Raw genomic sequence first — 16,635 nt, forward strand, 5'->3', positions numbered from 1 at the left:
GTTTGCTTCCGGGTCTCGTGGAACTGCTTCCGCTTCGCTGGCGCTGTCCCATGGCGCTGCCGCTGCTAGTCGTGGCGGCCGCGGCGCTGGCCCTTCTAGCTGTTGCTGCCCTCAGCCTGGTGAGTGCGGCCGGGTCTCGCTGCCTGCGCCATGAACCAGCGCCTGGCGCAACGCGTCACCCGGCCCCGCGACCCTCCCCTCTGGAGCCTCCTGCGGGGCCAGGCTGGGGCCCAGGGGCACTGCTGTGCTAGGTGTATCGGGAGAGAAGAGACGAGACCCGAGGTTGCCCGGGCTGGGAAGCTTGGAAACCTTGGAGGATTTTAAGATCTGGCTACACAAAGCCTTGGTTGGGATGATCCGGTTGGGGCTGGTCCTGCTGGACTCGATGTGACCTCCTGAGGTCCCTCCAACCCACGCTTTCTACGATGCCAAGTTCCAGCAAAGCACAAGGGCAGCCTGATGGTGCTGCCTCACTTGCATCATGCGCCCTGTTGCTAAAATGCTTCACGTTAAGATGCTTGGGGAAGTGTATCCCAGCCCTGTGACTGGGCTGATAAGAAGTAACCCCCACAGCTATTTTTGCCTCCCCTTGTGCACTTGTGATGTCTCCTTCTACTTGTAAAAACTCTTAGTAACACTTATTAATGTGAAAACAGAGGTTGAAACAAAGTAGCAGCCTGCACCTGCAGGTCACTTGGCTAAATCGGTGTTGCCAAATCAGCTTTTGTTTTGAAGCCTCATGACATGGAGCGCTTGAAGCTGCAACCGTCACTGGTTGCTGCGTGCATCCACCTCCCAGCGTGTGGACCGTGCTGTTCCTCCACTCAGAGTACGTGCTTGTGGATGTACATGCATGTGTGGTAATGAAGTCATAAAAGTTTTGAAAATGGTTGCACATTGCCTGATATTTTTAAGCAGCCCTTTGTGCCTACGTAGAGTAAACAAAATGGGAAACAAGTTGTTTTATGCTCTGCTTCCTAGTTTACCATCATGACCACCTTACCTAGGCAGTCCCAGGCAAAAATAAGATCTTGATATTTTAGGCCCTAACACTAATGGATTACTTTGTTTTGTCAGTGGATCACCTTTGTTCATCCTTGGCTGTAGACAGTTGCAACTTTAAACCAAAAGTGGGAGACTTAGGATTGCATATCAGCCATTCTAATTTAACAGTTCAGTCTTTTCACTTCCGTACTTCTGTAAGTGAACTAAATTCCTACAGCTTTGACCTGACATTGTCTTAGCTCTGTTTATCCTTGCACAGGAGCAAAGAGATGCAGCACTTATCTTGGCTATAGTGTAATACCAGCATAACGGTTACATCTATGCACATCTCTTATTTCACCTAGTGAGAGAAGCTTGCATAATGTTTATCAAATACCATTATGCAAACAATAAGTGTAGATAGGTCACAAATACTCTTCCTGTTTTTTTTTTTCTTCAGGTGTGTATCATTGCCCATATAACTGCCACAAAAATGCCAAGCTTTCAACGACATGAAGAGGAGAAGTACTTTGTAAATGCTGAAGGCAAGAGGGAATCTGTACCAAGCATACATGACCCACCTACAAAGGAGCTCTCTGTTGTTGTGCCTTCATACAATGAGGAAGACCGGTGTAAGATTCTACCCAAACTTAAGTCTGTGTTGTAAACAGTTGTCAGTAACAGAGCATCGCAGACCAGGTTATATAGCTGCTTTGCGTACCTTCCTCAGGTTTTCATGAAACAATGTAAATCAATGGGAATTCATCCTAGAGAGCAGATGTAGCTTGTATCTGCTTTTTTTATTTAGCAGCAAAAATGTCTTTATTGTATACAGGAAACCACTTAACTGCAACATCATACAGTAGAACCTGGATCATTCATAATGAAGTGGTTTGCAACCCACTTGATTTGCACCAAGTTGTCAAATTAAGACTGAGTGGCCCGGTGGTTTGCTGAGGTGCTACTTCTCAGTTGGAGCTCAGCAGCAGCCCCATGCAGCTGATCAGAAAAGTGGTGCACTTTGAAATAAAAGCCACAGCAAGGAGCTGTAGTACCTCAGTGTTCCCATGCAGCTGTTTGTCACAGCTCTGTACATGCCAGGTACTTTGTAAACCCCCATGTTGCAGAGGTGTTAGCAAACTAACCCTGTGAAGTATACAGGTTCTGCTGTATAGCAAGAGTAGATGCTGCTAATTCATGGGCAAGAATCAGACATTGCCTGTATCCCTGGACAAGTCATGCCTACGTTTGTCCCAGAATAGAAGTGTCCCGGGATTGGCAATGTTATCACCCTTCTGATTGGGGTTTAATGAGTGGCTGAGTGCACTGCAGCTTTTCTTCCATTGGCTCAATGATGCACTCCCAGGGTAACTGTTCAGATGCAGTTTTTGGTGTTCCAGGGTAAACTGTTAGTACTACTTATCCATTGGACCTTTTTAAGACTTACCCTGGGACAACAGACTTGGACATCTGAACAATTGCACTTTGTCCTGGGATAAAATGATATATCTGAGAATCAATGTATTAATCATTTATAGCCTTGGAGTCAGCATGGAGCAGAATAAAAATGGGTCTAAATAGGCTTCTGAGTGAGTCTGGTGCACCGAGGGGAAATAAGCCGCATCACTCCACATAAACTTAGGCCCACAAATTAGCCTAGTAGAGGGCTTGGATTGCTCCTTCAGGTGCGCTCCAGCACACTGTTGTGCCTCTCTCTGCTGAGGCATGCACTCAAGGCTGCTCCAAGTCACGTGCCTTGACAACATGCAAGCCTGGGCTTGGCTACATTTGTGGAGGGTTTGTTTCTCAGCTGCCATGCAGACTTGCTCAGGACAGCTTGGGCATACCATTTGTGTCTCTTTTTTGAGATTTCAGCCAGCAAATGAGCTGTATGGTAGGAAGAATGATCTTGCAAAGCATTTTTAGGTTTGATTGTTGCCTGTTCTATGCATTTCTTGTGTGCTCTTATGTAAGTCACTAATACGTAAAGGTCTTTTTGGTGTAAAGGGGGCTAAACTATAGACTATTTCATTTGGCAAAAGCATGTGGGAGGTCATTCTCAGTAGTAGCCCCTCAGCTTTGGAGCTCCCTCTCCCTTGAGGTGTCCCAAAGCACAAATCTGGACATCTGGAAGTTCTGCACCCCTCCTTAACTTTTTTTTTTTTATTTTGGTGGCACCCTGGTTGAGACTCAGATGTACTGCCATAGCTTTCCAGGTAACTCCTCCTTCAATTTAGTAAGGGGTTTTTTAACTTCTAACATTTTCCTTTTCCCACAATAGCACAAGATGACAACACTGCAGTCATTAGCTCCTATCCCACTCATTTTAGAAAAACCTCCCCAGGTTTGATTTTCCTGTTACACAAGAAATTCTCAATTAGTTGCATTGGAGTTACTACTGATTTGCACCACGTTAATTGAGATAGGAATGATGTGTAGACAGCAAAATAAAATAAAATGCTCTTCTACTTTCCCTCCCTATGAGGGACTCCTCTGGATATGAATGGGATTCTTGTGAATGGAATAAAGGGGGAATAAATTGACCTGATTTATCTTAGTTTAGGACAAAAAGGCAAATAGTCTGGGGGGAGCCAAGCCTTGCTGTAATAAACACAAGATTTTTTTTTTAACATAGCATAAAATTATCATGGGCTCTGTCAGTATGTCAATGAATTCTCCTGTCTTTAGGGCAGTGTTTCTCAACTGGGATGCTGCTGTGATTGCCACTACATCCAAGTGGAACTGTTCTGAGCATCTGGAGAATCATACTGCAAAGTAACTGTGACAAGACCATCCTCTGGGCACGCTGGAGGAGAAGGACAGGCTGCAACTAGATATGGACAGGTTACAGGGGTGGACGAATGAGAGTAGGATGGGATTCAGTACTGACAAGTGTTGGGTACTGCACTTGGCAGTAAGAACCAGCAGCATACCCATAGGCTGGGGAACTCCCTTCTTGAAAGCGCAGTGGCAAAAAGAGATCTTGGAGTCATTATCGATTCCAAAATGAACATGGGCCGCCAATGTGTGAGGACATGGTCAGTAATGCCAACCATACTTTATTATCCATTCACCGATGCATCACAAGCAGGGCCAAGGAGGTGATGCTCCCCCTCTGTGCGACACTGATCAGGCCACAATTAGAGTACTGCGTCCGGTTCTGGGTGCCACACTTTAGGAGAGATGTGGCCAGCATCGAGAGGATTCAGAGGAGGACCACTCGCATGATCGGGGGCAGCAAGGCAGGCCCTATGAGTGGAGGCTACAGGACCTGAACCTGTTCAGTCTCCACAAGAGAAGGCTGAGGGGATCTGGTGGCCATCTACAAACTGGCCAAGGGGGACCAGCAGGCTATGGGAGTGTCCCTGGTCCCCTGAGCTCTACCAAGAGTAACAAGGAATAACAGCCACAAGTTGACTGAGAGTAAATTCAGGCTAGATGTCAGAAGGCACTACTTCACAGGGCAGCTAGGATCTGGAACTAACTTCCAAGGGAAGTGGTGCTTGCTGCTACCCTGGGGGTCTTCAAAAGGAGGCTAGATAACCACCTTGCTGGGGTCATTTGACCCCAGCATTCTTTCCTGCCCATGGCGGGGGGTGGTCAGACTTGTGATCTGCCTAGGTCCCTTCCGACCGTACCAACTATGAACTATTCACTCTCACTGCACCCTTCCTGGTCCAGTCCCATGTTCCTCCTAGAAACAGGCACCAGGTTCTACTGCCCTTATGCCTGTTTCTCGGACACCCTGTGTAGGTTTGAACTGGGAAGGGCTACAGTAAGAGCAGGCACTCCTGCCACAGGCACTTCTCAGTCTGGCTCTAGCAGAGCTGTACATGGCACAGTCCCACCTGACCATGGCAGCAGTGGCACCCCTGAAAAGGTATCACACCACCCCAGGGTGCTGCAACATCCCAGTTGAGAACCACTGGTTTAGAGGGGGTTTGCTGTAGAGTTTATTTTGGCTTTTTGAGTTGTTTTTTTCACCTGTTACCTTGTTTGTTTATTTTCTTCTCTTGGTATATATAAATTATTTTGCTCTCCTCTGTAAGCTGCCCTGAACCTCTCATTGGAAGTGCAACATATAAATATAATAAGTAGAGCCTGATGCTCTGCTTCAGCCCCTGTTGTCTCCTCTCTGTCTCAACAGCATAATAGAGATGTTGAATAAGGAGTGGGAGGATTGAGCCTGCTGGGACTCTACAGGTGAGGGCTTTGGTGGGGAGGAAGTTACTTATAATAACTCTCTCGGTTTGGCCTGAGAGAGGAGACCTAAACCATTCACCCTTCCAGCTCTGAAAGTAGGGAAATGTATAAGATGATGCAAAGAACATCCACTTGGATGGGAGGATATGCTTTTCTCATCTCTGGATAGATCACCTAGAAGAGCTTTAAGTGCTATCTCAATCTGATACCCTGGTTTGAAGCTTTACTAAGGATGCTCCAGAATACTAGTATCTGGCATGGTGCTAGCAATGTATTTTGCTATCTTTTGATAGCTTGTTGAGGAGGAGGAAAAGTTCTAATATGTGACATGATCACTAATGAAGACTAGTGGTTTCTCTTAGTATTAGTGGGGCTATTGCATATTTCAGGGTAGGAAGATGATTTCCATCCTTAGAGAAAATGTTGCAACCTCCTGTTAGCAGGAAGTCTCAGGTGTTCTCTAAATCTTGCCTTTCCTGGACAGGGAGAGTAGTCACAAGCAGTTACTCTGTTTCTATAAGTCAACACTAGTCTGGTTGAGAACATTTACTTTACTTAGCCAACTAGTTACTGTTAGTTGGTTCATATAGGTGGTATTTTATGCTTAGCCTCTTGCCTATGCTTTTATTGCTTTTATTATTCATATTTCTTTGCACTGATACCGTATAGCTGATATTTAACCAATATATTAATGATCAAAAGGTATACTCAGTGGTAAGCACTAATGTACTTATTCAAATCAGAATTAAAATCCTGTAATATAAATATTAAATGTTTATGTTATGGTGGTATGTAGAGGCTTTTAGCAGAATTGGGATCCCATAGAAATTCATGAAGAAGTGGTCCCTCCATCAAAAGACAGAAAATATCTTAGTTCCACAAAGACATCAATATATGCTTAATTTCATGCAGTGAGAGTTGTCCCATTAATCTCTAAGTGCAGTCTATGCAAAACTGAAAAAATAATTTGCTATCTAAGAGAAGGGAAATGGGTACACAAAGAAGTAAGGTCTGAGGTTGTATAGTGATTTGGGTAGAGGAGCTAGCAGTAAAGCCAAGCCCACTTAACTTTTAGTTGAACCAGAAATTAAATTTGTAATTGTAAGCAGGAGGGGGTGGGGAGAGAACTATTTTCAACTCTGCAAGATTTTTACCCAAAGACTTGGCTTTTCTAGAATATGATGCAACAACATTTTAAGTATGCTTTCATTATGTACTTTTTTCTGCTTTCAGTACCTCTTATGATGGATGAAGCATTAGACTATCTGGAAAAAAGACAGGTGTGCTATTTTCATTTTCACGTTTAAAATACACTGTATAAATATTTAAGAACTAAAAAGCCTACTTGTTTGATTGCTGAGGTTTAGCTAGATGGAGTGCAAAATTACCTAACTGAAACCAAGGTATTCTATCCTGGAATATTCCCTTTACAGAATTTTTGATTGAATGATGGATGATAATTTAATTTTTACCAAAACATAAAAATTAATTATTACACCTCGAAAAAGCATGTTACTTTTCTGGTATGTATCCAGAATAGACGGATTAGTAGGACATAACTGAAAAAACAGTCTGGGTCAGAGGTCAGACATGACTCATGGAAGTGGGTCATCAGGTTTCAAGATGACCTGTTTCCCATATCTGGCCTATGGGGTTTCTCAGAAACTGCTGGCTGCTCTGTCAATGGGCTCATGCAGAGGGTTAATGCCACTCACCCTGCTGCCAAGATTTGTGATGTGTTGTGGGGCATGCATATATGTGGGGCTAAGATAGGGAGCAGCTATGGCATTAACTGCCCACATGCTGGCTGTGTTGACTGGACCAACCTAATGGCTCTCTCAGCTGCTGCAAGAAGGCTAGATCTGGCCTATCAACTCAAGTGAGTTTGATGCCCTTGGTCTGGGTCAGTGATGCTCAATATTTTGGCTGTGTGGACCAAGTAAGTGGTACAGAGCTGGTTTGTGGGCTGGATTGGATCCCCACGCCACAGGATCAGGGCCACATGCCCAGATTCAGATCACGCTGTCTCTGCCTGGCCCTGTGTGTCAGGATCAGGGCCCTGGAACCCTGTGCCACCTCAGTCTGGTCCTGTATGTGTGGATCATGGCCCTGAGACCCTGCACTGGCTCTGTGACACTCTTTGCACTGGACCTAGCTTACAGGGTCATGGCCCTAGGGCTCCCCATGAACCTGTGGGTAGCTCCATGGGCTGGATGACAAGACACCAAGGGCTATATCTACCCTTGGCCGTATATACACCTGGTCTAGGTTTATCCCCACAACATTCTTGGAAGCTTTTATTATTCTCATTTGCTTGTCTTACTAGCAGACAGCACGTGTCAGAAAATAAGGCAAATCTTTACTGATTTTTGACATAAGACCTACTCACAACTTGAATATTAGTTTCATAAGAGTTTTGACTTTCAACTGTTTGTAGTAGCTGAAAAAATGCTAAATGGTAGTGCAATAATGAGCATCTAATTTAACAGCCTAACACTACATATATTGGCAACAAGCTAATCTCTCTCAAAGGATGACTGTCTTTTTAGGAAATTAACAAAATAATATTGTTGAGAGAAAAGGCTGTTGTGTAACATAGGGAGAGCAGTTTAACCATGTGTGAAGGGAGTGAGGAAGATGAAGAAGAGATCAGGTTAAACAAGCAATTTCCTTTTTTATTTTTAAGAAACAGGATCCTTCATTCACTTATGAAGTAATAGTGATTGATGATGGTAGCAAAGATCAAACCACAAAGGTAAGAAAATAACTTTACTAGTTTTCCCTCATAGCAGCTAGGGGTAGGAGGGAGGAGAAAATACACATCTCACAGCTTCAGTGTTTATAAAACAACATAAAACCTGGTCTTTTGTTTTACACTTTCTGCTGTTACTATTTTCATTTTTTTCCATTAAGCAATTAAATTCTGGCCTCTGATACTTCTTGGAATACTTCTAGCATCATATTCTGCTGTTGTTATGCATGCAGTATTGTTACTGTATTTCCTAGTTGCACATTAAAAAAAAACAATGGGAAAATGCAGCTAGGCCAAGTGTTTGCTTCCTCTTCTTCCTTTGGCTGCATCCCTACTTTTAGGGATGTAAATACTGTTAATTAATTTAACCTCCTCTTATTCTACCAGTTAAACTATTAACCGATAACAAACCCCTTCAGGGGACCAGGGCACTTTGATTTGTGGGAGGGGGAGAGGAGGTAAGCCCAGCCAGACAGCACAGATCAGGGAAAGTCCTACCCTGGGAGGGAGGGTATACCTGTGAATGAGCAGCTAATTGCTTAATTGATAAGTCATTAGGCTGCTGCTATTTTCCTCTTAAGCTATGGGTACTAGTCCCCCTCTGTCCTCCCACCTCCCCCTCCTTTCTCCTCCCTCCTGGCTGCCCTGCTGTCTTATAATGCCTGCTTAGGGCAGTTCACAGCTTCCCTTCTCCCTTTCCCTGCCAGACTGTGCCCAACCAGGCCTAAAGGATTTTTAGTAAGCTAACCAGTTACTACTGCACTTATCAGTTAATTAATCATTTAACTTTTCAGGGATGTATAGGTTGTAGCCATGTTGATCTAGGGACATAGGCAGACAGGGTTCTTTGGGTAAATCTGATATCTTTTACTAGACCAACTCAAATAGAAAAAATTCTTCTTCGCAAGCTTTTGGGCACAAAAACCCTATGTCAGGCTGAGGAAACATCTGCTGGTGGTCTGTGCTCTTCCTGGATTCCATCAGAAGAGCACAGACCAACTGCAGATGCTTCCTCAGGCTGTGTTCAGGGCACTCTTCATCCCTCTCCTGTTCAGTTAAAAAGGGGTGAGAGAATGAAATCTCCAGCTTTCACCTGGGTTTCCAGTGTTGTTTTACTCTGATTTTCATATGCCTTACAGGTTGCACTGAGGTACTGCAAGAAATATGGAAGTGATAAAGTGCGAGTTCTTACATTAGTAAAAAATCGTGGGAAAGGTGGAGCTGTCAGGATGGTAATGAATATTTTTCTTTTCCTGTTTTGAACCAATTACGACCCAGCTAAAATAAACAAATGGTGCCACTGTGATAAAATTTAATCTAACTTCAAGATTTGGAGCAATATGGCTATATGGAAAAATGAAATGTGTGTTCCATAAAAAAAATGTCAAGACAAAGATCTATAGAAAAAGAAAGCTCACTGCAGGACCTTAAAGGCACATTAGGCATGTCTGCATGAGATGCTGTCTGCACAGTAGCCTAAAATACTGGTCATTACTGCATCACAGACGGTGCTAATACATTATTGTGCACTATTATTAAGCTACTGTACAGTAGCATCACTTAAAAGATGTTCAGCACTACTGCACAGTAACGCCGCAGTTCCTCTGCTAATACAAGTACTAAATAAATGTGCAGTAACACCGTGCAGTAGTATCTCTTGTAGACCAGTGGCAGCCAGTAAATATGGGGTGCTCGGGCACTGCCCCACCAATTTCAAAATGACATGATCAGTGTTTTGATTATGCTCATGCACTACGCATACTTAACAAAAAGTTGAGTATGCGCAGTAAGCACCTTAGGGCCATCTCCTTACCACCCGAGGGGTGCATGAGCAGTAGAAACACTTGAACAGTTGGAATGGATTGCAATAACCTCTTGTTTAAGCAGTGTGCGGCGCTCCTGTATTGATGCCCCAGTGTGGGTAAAGAACTGTTGGGAGGAAGGTGGAAAGATAGGGGGCACCACTTGCAGAGACATGCACGTGGCCCCAGACAGCCTGCAAAGCAGCTCCAGCAGGTAAGTGGAGAGGGGGATTGAGACCCCTGTAGGGAGGAAGCTGGACAGGGTTGGAGCTGCTGCCCAACCAGGTGGGACTTGGGGCTCGAGCCTCAAAGTGCAACTGCAGGGCCCCAGCAGGGAGTAGGATAGGGTTGCAGGTGGCTCGTATGGGGAAGGGGGAAGCCCAGTTCCTCACTGCCATGCACACTCCGAGGGGGCAGAGGGTACCCATGCCCCCCAGATCTGTACCAGCACAGGCTGCAGGTTCAAACTCCAGTCCTGCTTCCCTTCCCCAGGGCTCCTGGAGCTGGCAAGCAAAACCTGACACAACTGGGGACAGCGGGGTTGTGCGGGGATTCCAGTTTTAGCCCTCTCCCTCCTCTGCTGCCTTGGTGACACATCCCCCTGCACCTTCCGCTGCACACAGGGCACATTGCTGGGGTAGCGGGGATCGAGAAGCAGCAAGGAGGTTTTCCCCACAACTCCTCTGCTCTCTGCAGCACTGGGTCATGGGGGGAAGCAGGGTGACAGGGAACACCAGCAAGCAGGGGTCCTGCTGTTCCCTGCTGTCTTGCTTCTCCTCCACGACCCAGCGCTGCAGGGAGTGGAGCCACGTGAAGAAGCTTCTCGCTGCTTCTTGCTGCCCCAGCGACCCACCCCCTGCACACAGGGCTGCAGTGAGGGCAGTGGTGCAGGACTGCAGTCCTCAAAGTGGCAGCAGGCTCAGGGGGCACATCACCAAGGTAGCTGAGTGGGGAGGGAAGGAGGAAGCGAGAAGTGGTGAGGAATAGCCGCACAGCCCCACTGTCCCCAGCTACATCAACTCACTCCCAGTGTGACGTTCCACCTGCCCCACCTGTCTCACAGTTCACCAGCTGCACCTGGTGTAGATGTGCCCATTGAGTACCTATCTGTTAGGTTTACAGTGAAGAATTATTTTTTCATATAAGAATTCAGCATGCAATCAGTTACTAAACTGATCTGAAGCATTATTTCTGTTAGTTAGAGTAGAAGTCTTATTACAAAAACCTATAAGATGAAACTCAAGCTCTAATAAAAGGTACTAGTAACTACAAAAGTTTCTTTGAAGCTCATGGTTGTAATTTTAAAGCCTAAATTTAAAAAGTCTTTGTTTAGCTGCAGTGGAGCTACTTATGCTTAGTCAACTGTGTAAAATTTTAGTGGGGTATATTGTCCACTGTTTTGCTAACTATCCTTAACTTATAATTAGGTATTTTTTCACAAGGGAACATGCTAGTGTGTGTTTTGGATTATATAAATTGCTTTATTCACATATGTGAAATAAAACATGTTTTGTGGAGTGAATTACACTTCCTTTTTGGATCATACTGTGCTGTCAGTCATGAACTACATAAGAGGTCATTGTAAAAAATGAAAACTGCTTTTCCCTTGTGTAGGTGATAGTTAATGTTTCTGAAATCTTTTCTCCCTTCATTATTTTCTCAAAGATTGTCTCAGTAAAGGTTCCTCTATACTGTATTTCTTGAAGGCTTTTATTTAGTGCTTATAACTGTAGTACTTAATGCACAAGATTAAACTTTGTCCTTTTTTTTGCTTAGTTCATCCAAGGTGAAAAGGCATAATTTTGTGCAGGATTGTACTTATATTGCAGAGCTTAAAAAGTTCTCATTTCCTACTACCACTCCCTTTTTTTTTATAAAGTGTTTTTCTGTGTGTAGTATATGACATTTATTTATGTGGCTCTTTAACAGACAGGAAACGTGTTAATGGTAAATAATTGCCAGAAGGGCTTGGGGGAGACACTGTTTCCCCTAGCGCCCCCTGGCATGACAAGGAACAATGGACACAAATTATTGGAGAGTAGGTTTAGATTAGACATCCACAAGAACTACTTCACAGTTACGGCAGCTAGAAGCTGGAACCAACTTCCAAGGGAAGTGGTGCTGGCTCCTACCCTGGGGATCTTTAAGAAGAGGCTTGATGCCTATTTGAGTCCATTTTTTTTCTCCCACCCAGGCGAGGGGTCAGAATTGAAGATCTACAAGGTCCCTTCCAACCCTATTTCTATGATTCTATGATTCTGTGAACAAATCTTGTCGCAGTACTGTCTTCTTCAGCCTAAATAATCTTAGTTCTTTAAGCAGGGTGGATTTGATTGAAATCATTGGTCAGGAAGCCTTGGTTTAATCATTGTTTTCTACAAAAAATGCATTTGTGTTGTTTGATATCCTTTATTTATTTAACTTCTTGAAACTGTGCACTTTTAGAGAAAGGGAAGTGCTTGACTGTGTGTACCAAAACTTGCAGAGAAACAATAGGACTGATGGGTGGGTAATCAGCAGAGATCCTGGTTTTCTGTTTCCAACGGAAAAACAGAAAACCACAGATTTCCCATTTTTATCAGAGAAAACACAGATTTTCCCTGTTGGAAGAGAAACCCATGGATTTCCCCCTTCTGCAAAGAGCTCTGCAGGCTGGCTGAGTTCCAGCCTACAAGAGCTGTTTGCAGAAGGGGCGGGGAAACCCTCAATCCTGTGGGGAAGGGGGAAGAGCTGGGCCCGACACTCACACTTACCAGAGGCTGCTTCAGGTTCATTCTTCTTGCTGGAGGTAAGTGGGGCTTGGGGGTTGTGGAGCAGAGCTGGTGGGGGGGAACTGGCTAGGAGCTGAGGGAGCAAGGAGGTTTGCAGCCAGCCAGGCACTCCGACTGGGAGTAGGTTTGCAACCTCCCCACTCCCAGCCAGAGTGCTCAGCTGGCTTGAAACTCCCCCTGCTCCCAGCTGGCTACAAACCTCACTGCTCCCTCAGCCCCCAGCCAACTGGGCACTCTGTCTGGGAGTGGGGGTTTGCAGCTGGCCAGAAGTGGCAGAGGTTTGCAGCTGGCTGAGCACTCTGGCCGGGAGCAGGCAGGTTGCAAACCCCTCCCAGCTGGACTGCCCAGCAAGCTGCAAACCCTGGGTTGCAAGTGCTGTACTCCCTGCCCTGCTGCCCTCCCCTTGGCTCTCCAGAGCGCAGTGTGCGCGACTGGCATGGCAGAGCACAGCGGGGCCACACACAAAAGCTGCCTGCCACTACAAGCTCCATCCTACCCTGGCCACACTTCCTCTGTGTGCATGAGGGCAGCACACAGAGGAAGTGCCCCCACCCTCCACACATCTGGGGGGGTGCAGTTCCCCCTCCCCCCCCCCAGTGCATGCTGCCACTGGGAGCGGGCTCAGGCAGGCAGCAGGGGAGGAGCCAGCTCATGCTCCTGCTATAGCAGCCAGCCACTGCCTTCCTTTGGGGCAGGGGGCTGCGGACCTGGGTCCCTGGCCCCATAGCCCTGGCAGCTAGGGGCCCTCTCCAGCAGGGCTGAGGGGCAGGGGCTGTGGGTGGGGGGCAAGGGGCACAAGTAGGGTTGGGAGGCTGTGGGGAGTGAGGGACACCAGCAGGGCTGTGGGGGGCATTTAATTTTAACCATGGATTTTGGGATTTTTATCAGAGAATTTGGGATTTTTTTTTTATCATGGAGAACCAGGATCTCTGGTATTCAGATCTGTTATCTCTCATCTCCAGGGATCCAGGTTTTCTGTTTCCCACAGAAAAACGGAGTAAACCACAGATTTTACCTTTTACCCAGGGCAAATGAGGATTTCTCATTTTACCAGAGAAACCCACAGATTTTGCAATGAGTTCCTTGCAAGCTGGCAAAGTTCCAGCATACAGGGAGGTGGGAAGGAGCGGGAGGAATGTAGTGAGACGGGGAGTGCCACGTGCATGTTATATGCACATTAGGCCTGTGCGAATAGGGAAGTATTTGATTCAGATTCGGCTGATTCACAGGACAGTGATTTGATTTGGAGATTCACTGTCCTGAATCAATTCAGCCAAATTGGCTTCGGAAGATTCGGCGCTGATTTAGAGAGATCAGAGATTCACCCATAGACTATAATGGGGAATCACTGAAATACCTATAACGTTGTCATTTTTTGGCTGATTCGGATACAAATCGCAGGGATAATAGTGCCTTCTGAGGACATAAAGCCTGACAGGTTTCAAGGAGATAGGTGCAAGGGTGTCTGGGAAACTGCACCTCAGACTGCTGAAAGCTAAACTCATGTCGTGTGTTTGTTAAGGCAGATTTGGATGAAAACAACGGGGATGGTAGCCCCTTCTGAGGGCATGTGACCTGCCAGGTTTCAGGGAGATAGGTGCAGAGGTGTCTGGGAAACTGTACCTCAAACTGCTGACAAGCAAAACTTGTTTCATATGTGTATGTTAAGGTGCAGCGGGGTGAAAACTGCAGGCGTGCTAGCCCCTGTTGAGGCCATGAAGCCTGCCAGGTTTCTGGGAAGCCTGCCAGAGCAGCTCCAAGGATTTCTGGGAAACTGCACTTCAGGCTGCTGACAAGCAAAACTCGTGGTGTGTGTGTCTGTGTGTGTTAAGGTATGCGCTCACTGGCTCTGGGGCCTCTACACGACGTGGTAGTATGCCCCAATGTGGTCTCCTCCTCCCCAGAGCATCAGTCCAGTCCACCAGTTTAAATAACAACGAGTAAAATAATAACTTAGTGAGCAGCAGCACAGTAGCACTAACAGCATCTCAGGCAGCCAAACTGTGACCAGAGCCTTTTTTTCCCCCTCCTGCAGGAGCTTCTTCGCCAGCAGCTGCCAGAGAACTCTCCCTGCCAGCCCCAGCCCTGGGGCTTAGATGTGCCCAGGGCCCTGTGTCCTTCTGGTCAGCTGACCAGGGACAGGTGCTAGGGGTGTTGGTCTAAGGACATGGCACTGGCAGACAAAGTTATTTGGGTCAATCTGGTATCTTTTAGTAAGCCACTTGAATAGTTAGAGAAATGTCTTAGCAAGCTTTAGAATTAAAAAACCCTTCGTCAGGCTGAGGAAGCACCTTCAGTTGGTGTGTGTGCTGTGTGTGCTGTTCCTGGATGGAAGAAACAATGAAGAAGCCAGAGGCTAGCATGCAGTGCAGGCAAGAAAGCCAGTCAGTGAAAACGGAAATGGAAGTGTCAGGGGGGTGAGGGACAGGCTGGGATGGGGGGAGGGGGATGTAGCAGCACAGGTAAAAGTGGAGAGGTACATGGGAAGTCAGATGTCCAACAGGTTTAGTGTGTCATAAATCCATGCCTATATTGAGTCCATGAGTTTCTGTATCTAGGAGGTTGATGAACATAGGCCTTCAAAGGCCTAGCTGTGAAAAGTGGTTTGTAAATTCAAACAAGCACCAAACCTTGCTAAGTTAACCTTATTACCAGAACTGAAGCCAACTTCCTACAGCTCAAAAATACAAATCCTGCCAACAATCTCCAGTACCCCCAAAACTGCACACCAGAATCTATCAAAGACAGCAATACCCTGTGGGGGCACATTTCTCAAAGAAAACCCACTCTGTCTCCAGTCTCTCAGGCCTAATCCTGAAAGGGAATTTACAAACCACTTTTCACAGACGAGCCTATGAACTTCACTTCATCAACCTCCTAGATACAGAAACTCATGGACTCAATATAGACACTGGATTTATGACACACTACAACCTGCTGGACATCTGACTTCCCAGATACCTCTCTACTTTTACCTGCACTGCTACATCCCTCTTCTCTCCACCCCAAGCTGTCCCTGACACCTCCATTTCCATTTTCACTGACTGACTTTCTTGCCTGCATTGCAGGCCAGGCCAGCCTCTGGCTTCTTTACTATTCCTTCCATCCAGGAAAAGCGCACACACCAACTGCAGGTGCTTCCTCAGCCTGACGAAGTGTTTTTCAACCTGAAAACTGGCATCCCAGGCAGCTAAGCTGAGCTCACCTAGAGCCTCACAACTCCACTGCAACCAGCAAGCCTCAGGCCTGTCAAAGACATGACGGGTCTGAGCTTTCCCCAGCCAGGACTGTGTGTGCATGTGGTGGCTGGAGGTTATGGCACCTCCTACCCACCTTTCACCAGGGGGATCCTCTGTCCTGACATTTGCTGGGGCTGCCGTGCCACCAGCAGTCCCACCAGGCCTCCCTGTCCCTGGCAGAGTACAGCTCTAGCGGCCATGCCCAGGACCTGGGGCCTCCTCCATCCCCATAGCCCCAGCCCATACCTCTAAGTTCATCCTGGCACGGGAGCTCAGCAGAGACGTGTTCTTCCCCGGCTGGCTAGTGATGCAGTGAGTGTCCCCTCCAGCGCTGAGAGCAGGGCATTAACTGGTTTAAAAAAATAAAACAGAAATAGGTGCAGATGGAGTGAGGAGGCTGACGCTTACTCTGTCTGCACCTGGCGCTTGAGGAACCCCAGCAGCAGGAGGTTCACCTTGAGGAACACCAGCTGCTCTGCCAAACCAGGATCCAAACAGGTGTGGTGGGGTGTCACTACATCCCCAGCAATGCTGAACACCCTCTTGCTCGGAATACTTGTCGGCAGACAGGACAGGTGTTCCTAGGCATCCGGGGCCAGATCCTGCCACATCTGGTTGCGAGTTGCTCAGTAGAACAAGGGATCGCAAGTCTAGTGGCTCCACGTCTCTGGCGAGATAGGTAGTCACATAAGCCTCAGCGCTACCTGCCCAAGGCTGGGGTCTGGTGCATCTGGATAATAAAAGATAGCACATCTACCCAAAGAACCTTGTCTGCCTATGATCTCTGGAGAGACATCCACAGTTTGAGAAGTAAACCTAAGCATCATAGCAATGCTTAATGGGATCTTCTAGACTGAGCACTGAGTCCCATTGGGTAGAATGTT

The 16,635-nt window shown here is 46.5% G+C and overlaps 1 protein-coding gene across 3 annotated transcripts in view; it reads left to right on the top strand.

The window, feature by feature from the left end:
- Positions 1-15: 15 nt before the first annotated feature.
- ALG5 (ALG5 dolichyl-phosphate beta-glucosyltransferase) overlaps positions 16-16,635 on the top strand; it is a 46,246-nt gene continuing 29,626 nt past the window's right edge. The window contains exons 1-5 of one of the 3 annotated variants that reach the window (XM_090027332.1): positions 16-119; positions 1,445-1,616; positions 6,421-6,467; positions 7,874-7,942; positions 9,079-9,171. In XM_090027332.1, the coding sequence (XP_089883458.1) occupies positions 51-119; positions 1,445-1,616; positions 6,421-6,467; positions 7,874-7,942; positions 9,079-9,171 (450 nt within the window). In that variant the 5' untranslated portion in view covers positions 16-50. Of the gene's footprint in view, positions 120-180; positions 830-1,444; positions 1,617-6,420; positions 6,468-7,873; positions 7,943-9,078; positions 9,172-16,635 lie in introns of those variants that run through there. The other 2 variants (XM_090027341.1, XM_090027350.1) reach the window with 2 other exon arrangements.

Source organism: Crocodylus siamensis, chromosome 1, assembly GCF_052110815.1.
Source record: "Crocodylus siamensis isolate JL-2025a chromosome 1, ASM5211081v1, whole genome shotgun sequence".
Lineage (NCBI taxonomy): Eukaryota > Metazoa > Chordata > Crocodylia > Crocodylidae > Crocodylus > Crocodylus siamensis.